The sequence below is a fragment of the Bos mutus genome, chromosome 14 (assembly GCF_027580195.1).
Source record: "Bos mutus isolate GX-2022 chromosome 14, NWIPB_WYAK_1.1, whole genome shotgun sequence".
In the NCBI taxonomy this organism is placed as follows: Eukaryota; Metazoa; Chordata; class Mammalia; order Artiodactyla; family Bovidae; genus Bos; species Bos mutus.
This window is the reverse complement of record NC_091630.1, coordinates 65,795,125-65,804,758: the sequence shown is the minus strand read 5'-3', so window position 1 is coordinate 65,804,758 and position 9,634 is coordinate 65,795,125. Positions and strand designations below refer to the sequence as shown.

The 9,634-nt window shown below is 47.1% G+C and overlaps 1 protein-coding gene and 1 long non-coding RNA gene across 2 annotated transcripts in view; both read left to right on the top strand.

The window, feature by feature from the left end:
- The first annotated feature begins 3,777 nt into the window (after window positions 1-3,777).
- Window positions 3,778-9,634, top strand: part of FBXO32 (F-box protein 32) — a 37,697-nt gene continuing 31,840 nt past the window's right edge. Inside the window, exon 1 of the mRNA XM_005891966.3 lies at window positions 3,778-4,725. Within this exon, the coding sequence (XP_005892028.1) occupies window positions 4,610-4,725 (116 nt within the window). The 5' untranslated portion in view covers window positions 3,778-4,609. The remainder of the gene's footprint in view (window positions 4,726-9,634) is intronic.
- Window positions 4,732-9,626, top strand: LOC138990710 (uncharacterized). Its single transcript, XR_011466793.1, has 2 exons — window positions 4,732-4,926; window positions 5,439-9,626. It is a non-coding gene; the product is annotated as an uncharacterized lncRNA (long non-coding RNA).

Sequence of the window (9,634 nt, the reverse complement as noted above, 5' to 3'; positions counted from 1 at the left end):
CACACTGACATTTTGTCTTTGTGGTTCTCAACTGCTCAGTCATGACAAGGATTCCAACTCCACAGCCTTTGCAGAGTCAAGGTAATTGGTTTAGACGTGGCAGAGTACATTCTTTATCTTGAAGGGCTCACAGCATTACAAGGCTTCCTGGTTGGAAACCATGTGTTGGAAAAAGTGTCAAGCTGGATTTTAAATGGTGTGGGAAATCTAAAGCAGTCACTCAGACATTAGTAATGGCAGAGCTAAGATATGATAGTCACAGAAGGAGAAAGCCAAAGGACTAGAGACAAACACTGAAGCTTCCTGAGATTAGTTCTTAGCCAAAAAGTCAAGGACCCCAAAATTGTGATTTCCTACTTATGCTTAAATTTTTTAAGTTAAAACTTCCATAGAGTTTTATCTACTCAACCCTAGTCAGCAACTGACACAAGAATTCTGTGTAATAAGAGACCACAATAATCACAGTGGCATTCAAAAATAAATATTTATTTCTTGCTACCATATCTGTGGGACAAGTGGGGTTGTCTGTTCCACGTGTTGCATTCTAGGACCAAGGCTTGAGAAGCAGTGGCTACTCTGAGTATTCTCTTGTCATGGTTTTGGTAGAAGTACAAGAAGACAAGCCCAATCAGACAAACACACACATGATATCCTCTGCTCGCATCACATCCACTGGCATCCCACTGGCCAAAGCAAGCTACATGGCCAGAATCAGTGTTAAGAATAAGGGAAGTACTGAGTTCATATTACAAAGCTACAATAATCAAAACGGCATGATACTAGCGCAGTAACAGACACCTAGATCAATGGAACAGTATAGAGAGCCCAGAAATAAATCTACGGTCAATTAATCTACAAACGAAGGGAGCAATAATATACACTGGAAAAAAGAGTCTCTTCAATAATAGGTGGTGCTGGGAAAACTGGATAGCCACATGTAAAAGGAAGAGATTAGAACATTTTCTCATACCATACACAAAAATGAGTTCAAAATTAGAGACATGAATGTAAACTCTGAAACCATAAAACTCCTAGAAGGGAGCATGGACAGAACACTCTTTGACATAAATGGTAGCAAGATTGTTTGTATCTATCTCCTAAGGCAAAAGAAATAAAAGCAAAAATAAACAAATGAGACCTAATTAAACTTAAAAACTTTTTCCCAGCAAAGAAAATCATCAACAAAATGAAAAGACAACCTACTGAACAAGGGAAAATATTTGCAAATGATACTATTGACAAGGAGTTAATACCCAAATTATGTAAACAGTTTATACAACTCAAATATCAGAAAAACAAACAATGTGATTAAAAAAAAAACAAAACAGGCAGAAGATCTGAGTAGACATTTTTCCAAAGAAGACATACAGATAGTTAACAGGCACATGAAAAGATACTCAACATCACTAATTATTACAGAAATGCAAATAAAAACAAAAATAAGATATCACTCACACCTATCAGAATGGCTATTATCAAAAAGTCTAAAATAACAAATGTTGATGACGATATGGATGTACACTGTTAGTGGGGATGTAAACTAGTACTAGTACTAGAAAACAATACGGAAGTTCCTCAAAACACTAAAAATAAGAGTTACCCTATGATCCAGCAATCCCACTCCTGGCAATATATCCAAAATAAATGAAAACACTAATTTGAAAACATACATGCACCCCAATGTTCATAGCAGCCCTATTTACAATAGTCAAGATATGGAAGCAACAGAAGTATCCATCAGCAGACAAGTGGATAAAGAAGGTGTGGTGTATATACACAATGCAATACTACTCAGTCATAAAAAAGGAACAAAAATCTGCCATGTGCAGCTATGCGGATGGACCTAGAAGATAGTATGCTTAGTGAAATTAGTCAGGCAGAGAAACACAAATATTTTATCATTTATATGTGGAATCTAAAAATAAAAATGAATATAGCAAAACAGAAAGAGACAAAACAGAGGGAACAAAGTAATGGATAATAGTGGGGAGAGGGGCTAGATAGGAGTCGAGGATTAAGAGATAGAAACTACTATGTACAAAATAGATATTCAACAAGGATATATTGTACAGCACAGGGAACTATAGCCATTATTTTGTAATAACTTTAAATGGAGTATAATCTATAAAAATACTGAATCATTATGCTCTACACCTGAAACTAACATAATATTGTAAGTCAACTATATTTCAACTTTTAAAAAAGAATCAGGGAATTACATATTATTAAGAGGCCATGTGCCACGTGAGGGCATTACACAATCAAAGGGAAAAGAACTGGTAACAATAATCCCATTTAAAATACTTTCTAAACAATCCTGAAAGGTAGACATTTATAGGCTCTATTCTTTCCTGACAGCTGAGAAAACTGAGCCTCCAGAATTTGTCATTCATCCAGGTCAGACAGACAATACGTTGCTCTAGCAGAATTAGAATTCAAATCTTCTGCCTTCTGTAGTTTCTACAGAGCTATAGCTCATGTGAAACTAGCACGCATTTTTAATAATCACATCCCTTAATTATGCTCCCTTGCAGGTATCAGCTCTCCCCAACAAAGGCCAGACCCAACACTATCTCATCTATGAGCCAGATCATAGTGACTATCATTTGTTTGGGACCTTCTTTAGTGTTTTTACAAGCTATTTTTACTATTACTACACTAATAAATTATTTATGGTGGAAAACCTGAATCAGAAAACTCTGGCTACTTGAAAACAGACTTTATTAAAAACATCTCCTTTCCCCTCCAACATGTACCCCTCCCAAGACACACGCAATTTGTCTACTCTGAGCCTTAAAGATAGCAAGAGTTGGTGGCTGCAGAGGAGGGATTGTGGAGGTATCAGGGAATCAAGCAGAAGCTAACTCTTGAGCATGGAGATTTTACTTTGCTGTGACCACTCTTTGCAATCCAGTCACCAAACGGAACAGATCATAAAGCACCATAACTAGAAGTCATGAAGAGCAAGATGATAGCCTGAGGTCAGCAGCCTCCCATATGCATTCACCTACTCATACGACAAATAGTTATGGAAGGCCGTCTCCAAGCCTGGCAAAGTGCTGGAGCTGGGATGCTCCCCAAACAAGACGCTGGAGCTCCCCCGGAGTTTACATTCTGCAGAGAGTGGTAAAACTTATTACCAAAAAGCAAACAGGGTGATTTCAGACTGTACAGTGGGTTGTGAAGAAACAAGCCTTGTGACCCTGGCTAAGTCATAGGCTTAAACTTTCTCAGGGGCTGGATCGCTGCCAGACTGGACCCCCTGCTCGCGGTTAGGAGGATTAGGTGAATAAACTGAGGTCTGTGAGGGTCTAGGACTCCGGAGGCATTGCCTCCTCACTGTGGGCTTTGACCGAACTTCCTTCAGTCCCCTTCAGTCGGGCGGAGGGGCTTTCTGGAAACTCTTACCAAAACAAAAACAAAACTCCTGGCCTGATTCTTCCCGGAGAAGGGCCTAATAGCCCAGAGGATACCAAACAGCAAGGAAGGGGAAGGGGCTTAGCGGTTCTTCAGAACAAAAGCCCAGGCCCCGACGCCCTAGAGGGAGGCTCCGGCAGTGAGCGGAGCTAGGACATGTCTAACCTGCTCCCCGACTGCGCTGTGCGGGGCCGGGCGCCACAGCAGCCAGGGCGCGCAGAGTGGGTAGGGGACGGTCCCTGCTCTCCACTCCCACCGCCCGGGGACCAGCCGCCGCCCGGCCTCCTCCTCCTTCCTTTGCCACCCGGGGGACAGGTCTGACAGCAGACTCTTCAACAGTTCGAAGGCAGAGGGAGGAGTTCCTCCTCCCCATCCCCGCCTCACGGCGGATCCCTTCCTCCGCCGAGGAGATCGAGGTCTAGGCAGTGAGAGAGGCCAGGAGGCTGCACCCCGCTACCCGGCTCCGGGCTGCGCAGTGCCGGGTCAGCTCCCGCGAGGCCGTTCGGAACCGCGGGGCTCGACTGTGACAGCTCGGGGCTGGGAGGCGGGGAGCCTCCTTTCCCCCCACCCCGAATCCGCAGCGATCCAGACGCCGCCCGGGCCTAGTCCTCCCCGCACCTCGCCAGGCCGGGAGCTGCAGGAGGACTGGGTGCAGTTTCCCCGAGCGCCCTGCCTCGCGCTCGAGCCGCAGCAGCTGCGCTCTTTGCGTGCGGGAAGGGGGCGCAGAGGGGCCAGGGGCGGAGGGGGCAGTGGGAGCCTCGGCCCCGCAGCGCGGCTTCAAGTTTCCATCGGCGAGCGGTTGTGCAACAGCCAGAAGAGCTGGAGCCGCGGGCGCCTCGGAAAACAAGTCGAGCCTATAAACAAAGCCACGTGGCCTCCGGGCTGGAGGGGCCGGGCTAAGAGCAGGCGGCTCTTCCGGCAACAAAGAGCCGCGGCCGGCGGCCCAAGATAAATACGGCGGCCCGGACCGCAGCGCTGCACTGCAGCGAGCTTCGCGCGCCCCGCGACCCTCTACCGTGCGTTCCGCGAGCGCCGGCACCTCGCTCCGCACCCCCGGATCCCGCAGCCGCTCCCTCACCGGCCCCCAAGTACCCCCGAGCAGCCGCCCAGGGCAGGCGCGCCCCCGAGGCCGCCAGGCAGGTCCCCGTCCATCAGTCCGTCGCGCCCATCCGTCGCATCCCTCGGCAGTGTCATGCCATTCCTCGGGCAGGACTGGCGGTCGCCGGGGCAGAGCTGGGTGAAGACGGCGGATGGCTGGAAACGCTTCCTGGACGAGAAGAGCGGCAGCTTCGTGAGCGACCTCGGCAGGTGAGGGGGTCGCCACCAACTTCAGCTGCGGTGGACAGACTCGGGCTGGCCTCTCGGAGTCGGGGGCGGGTGAATGGGACGCAGGCAGGCCGGAACAGGGTGAGGAGGGAGCCCCGGACCAGAAGGATGGAAGTGACTTATCCCGGGTTTCTGCAGAGATGTCGCCAGAGCACGAGTGTTTGGTTTCTCTTATTGTTCAAGGTCAGCGTCTCCAAGTGGGCACTTCTTACAGAATCCTGGTCCCTCTGAGAAACTGATCTTATCCCCAAACGCTAAAACTTAGACCCAACTTCAAGGGTCCACTGCCTTAAAGGACACCAGCGTCGTGCGATTTGCGTGGGGGGTGGGGGTGGGGGGTGAACGCCGGCTAGTGGGCCGCATGACCTTCACCCTGGGGTGGACCCTGGGGTGGGGGGGCTCTGAGCACAAGTCTGAGACAGGATTGGACACGGGTCCCGCCCGCCGCGCCTCCAGGCTCTTCCCACGCACAGACGACCACAGAGTGGGCAGGGAGGATGAGTAACCAGGAAGGGGCGACCAGATGGTCCCTGGGGCATCCGTGCTGGCAGAGCGACGGTAAAGACCCGAGGAGGCAGAGCTGCGGAGGAGGGGAGGGAGGCGGGCTGAGAACCCCACAAGCCCTCGGCCTGTGGGAGGACCGCGTCTTTGCACCTGTTTCCTCAGTGGCCCTTTCCGTCGTTTTCTTTGAGTAGTGCGTGCGCCCCCATTTCAAGTGATGCCCATCCCCTGCAGAAAGTCCACCTGGCTTGGGTGAGCCTCTGGAGTCAAGTTCCACCTGAACTGTCAGTGTGGTGGAAAATCTGAGTTTCCGAGGAGCCTGATGCCCCACCTCCACCCCGTTTAATAACACAGAAGCAGCGACTAAGGAGTTAGACGGCCTGGAATCTGTCAGCCCTCATCACCACAGTTGGCATCCGCATCGCTGCCATTTGGCCCAGAGGGGATCAGTGCAACCTGCTCACCCTTGGGTGACTTAACCCGTGGCCTTTGGTGAAAACCACTGCTCCCCACCCCCAGCCCTTACACTGACCTCGGTGGAGAATCCTGTAGGAGGGCCAGCTTCCACTCAGGTTTACCAGTGGTTGTTTGGCTGAGCCCCTGGCACTCAATTTTACAAAAACTATCAAGGAAATATGGTTATTTCAGCGTCCTGACCTCCAGGGCCCCGCACCTGTTTGTGATTTGTGAAGCATCACTTTTTGTTTTCCAGTGGAAAAAAATAAAAGTAATTAATCTTGGGGGTCTGCCAGGGAAGACGAGAGCACATTGACCTTTACTTTAAAGACACTTTGAGGTCGTCCCTGGGGAGGTTGGGGAGCACTCTAAAGAAATCTTACTTATAGAAACTCAGAAAATTTACAGAAAAATAAAAAGACCAACTGCTGTCTCTAGACTCTTTTAGGGACTCTAGTTGCCTATTTGGCCTAAATTTTTCTCCCTGGACTAAAACCTTCTTTTTTAGTATAGTAGGAATGGAAGCTTCTTTCCTTCCTTCCTTCCTCCTCATTCCTAAGAAGTGAGGATCTAATATTTTGGACTTTATTGAGGTGATAGTTTGGATTCTTCTAGGGAGGTGCAGCCATGGTCTGCTTAGCTGTGTCCCAGCGGCTCACCCAGATACAAGCGTAGGCTGTTCCTCAGTGGGAGACAGACCAGTGGGTTCAGCAGGAGAGTTTCCAAATCAGAGGCTCTGCTTGGCATAAACATTCACACTGAATCTGCTCTGGGAGATAAGCTGGTGTCACTCCTATTTAGAATAGTGGTGCCTCTCTCTCTGTAGGGGAGACCTGGAGACAGGTTTACCTTACCACGGAAGTTTGCCCTTAGCTTCCCACCCCTCTCTCCCCTTCTTGAAACTCCTTTCTTTCCTCGCTTTTCAGGCCATCTGAGCTAGAACTGCCACCTTACCACCATCATGACAAATGGTGATCCATTTAGTGACCACTTGGGGCTTTTGGATGAGTCAGATTTGAGGACTCATTTGGTAGCTCCTAGCAAAGCAGCTGCCTATTTGTTTGCAGAGTATTTTTTTTCTCCCAGCAATTGTAAACAATCCCTTCCCTACTTCACATGAGAAGTCTGCCAATTTCTTCAAAGCTGTTGGCCTTCTGAGACCCGGGTTTGCAGGCTCAAATATCCCTCCTGTTTTCAGTCCTGGTGATGTTGCCCTGTGATGTCAGGTTTGGGCTGCCAGCCTACCTACTCAGGTGAAGCTGAATGCCTCTCCTGTTAGGAGAAAACAAAAGGCAGGCCCTTTTGAAAAAGAGGGAGGGGGGTGGATGTGCAACGGAGGCCTGCAAAAGAGGCCTCAGGCACTTAGTCTGATTCCACCTCCCATTCTGTGAGCTGCCTGGACAAGAGTAGTGGGGGGGGCGCGGGGAGGCAGCTGGGGTGAGGGTGCCTTTGGTGTGTTGCAACCTGGGGACCATGGGGATTTTTGTGTGTGGACCACAGCTTCTCTGCCCAGAGCACCTTCTCTGGACCCTGCTGGCCATTCTGTCTGTGTCCCCGGCTGTCTTCTTCCAGCAGCAGAATGTTCCAAAACCCCATCACAGCTAAGTGCCCTGAACTGAGATCAAGGGAGGATTTCAGATAAACTTCAAGGAGGGCGCCTTGTGAAAAAGTTGAAACTACCTAAGAGGAATGGCAAGTGTTACATTTGGGCAGATGAAGAAAATTCAAGGAAAGAGTTCAGCAGGAATTAGGGCGATCCAAGGCTTCAAGGAACTGGTGATTGAGCCACCTCGGAAGCAGTCCTGCTCACCAATAACCCCCAGCCCTGCCCCGCCCCACCCCCCAGATGAGTAATCTCAGCTCCCTGAGCCTGGGCCACTCTTCTGCAAGCCTGCAGTGGTGCCTCTGAAAACTCCAAAAGTACAGCTAAGGCTGAACCAGGAAGCAGGAAGTTTACCCTTGTGCCCTGGGTGCACAAATAAAAACAAGCAAATAAAATAGTGAATAAGCAAATAAAATAATAGTTAATATTTTTATGAGCGTTTACCGTGTACAAGGCAGTGTTCTCAGGGCTTCATACACTAGGCTGTTTGTTTTGCCTCAACAATGGGGTTCTCGCCCTGTGAGTCTGACAGTTTGGGTATGTATTGGAGCAAATTAGCCTAGAACTCTCATTGGCCTTCATCTACAACTAAGCCTTAGGAGTAGGCCACAGCTTTCTCCAAATGGTCAATTACAAATGAGAAATAGGACTTCTTTTTTTTCTTCTTCTTCCCTCCCTTTGTCTCTGCTGCCAAATGCACTTATTTTGAAATCTTTCATTTTTTCTAAAGTTGTCTTTAAGTATCTTGGTATGTGTGTGATGACAGTACAGGGCTGGAAGAGGTCTTTTTTTTCTTAGTCTAGGCCTGTGCCTATAAAAATCAAGATTAGTTAGAACTGACTATAAAATAGCAAGTTACTGGTTACTGTTGCATTTAATGAAGAAGACAGTCTCTTTAAATGGTTTTGCTTATTAAAAAAAAAGAAAAGTCATGGTTCCTAAATGATGATGGCTTTTCTTGTTCAAAATTTCAGTTGTAATTTTCCATTGGCTTTGCATTTTCTTGAAATGGACATAATTGAACTCTCAAAATAGCCTCTAACTGAATATATTATTGCTTAAAAGAAAACATATAAGCAGGCAACACAAATAAACCCCGTAGTTCTTCCTTCAAGGCCCTACCTCTGAGGTCCAAAACCTAAGTGAAAAGTGCAGGGTTTCTCTTTGGTTAAAGCTTTTCTACATTCTCCAGTGGGAGAGCGTCATCAGTTATGTCCAATTCTTCTTAAACTAGCTTTGGAAATGAGTCACTCGGGCTTAAAGCAGGTTATTGTTATTTCTGAGGAAAGCAAGTGCTCAAATTCCTTTGAGGAATGTTTTCAATTAGAAAAGAATAAGATGAAAGATAAATATTTAACATTGCTAAGGAATGGTCACCATCTATGGCCCAGGCTCCGAAAATGCTCCACTAACCCTTAAATGTGTGATTGAGAATAAGACAGCTTCATTTTGTGGTGCTCTCTGTGTGGAATCCAGGCTGTAGGTGTCTGCTCATGGTGCCAGTGTGTGTTTCCTTTAAAAATAAGTCTTCGTGTGATATTTTTACACAAAATGGCCTCCACTTTGTTTTCTAAAGCTGTTCTCAGCTTTGGTACATCATGGACCAGTCAAGTGACTCCATTTTCCTCCCTTCTCCTCAGCGTTGACAGAAATTTCTTAAATTAGCTCTAAGGACTCCGAATTCCGCTCTCTGTTTCTTCTGCCCCTCTTACCCTGCTGAACTTGGCGCAGGGCAGCTGGCTGCTCAGTGGTTTTGTGCCCCTAGAGCTGTGCAAGCAAATACACACTCACGTGTGACACAAAGCCAGGCCCAAAACATTCACCCTGGGCTCAGTAAGACTTAGTGTTCCCTAAGATAGGGCATTTCTACAGTAAACCCGCTGAAACCTCAAAGTATCCTGTATCCCAGGATGAGAAGGAGAGGGCTAATGATATTAGGAAGTTCAATAAATGGTATTAAGCTTGGCCTTCTGAGGGAAGATTAACAAATGACTGATTATCCATCTAGCCTATCCCTCTGGGTCCAGAAACACTGAGTATATTGTTGGTGCTGTCACGTGTAAGCATGTTAGCAAGATACTTATTGTACTTATTGAAGTACTGGAGAGATCATTGTATTGATAGTAATAGGATACCGGAGATTGTTTTTCAACCCCTCTTTTCTCTTTTACATAATACTCATAACATGTAGAAGTGCAGGTGTGCCTCATCTTATCCAACAGATATTGGTCCAAACGATATAAATCAAATCACAATTTAATTCAGAAAGTTAAAGGGCTCTAATATATGGTTGATGTAAGTAAAAATAAAAAAAAAAAAAAAACAGTTGAT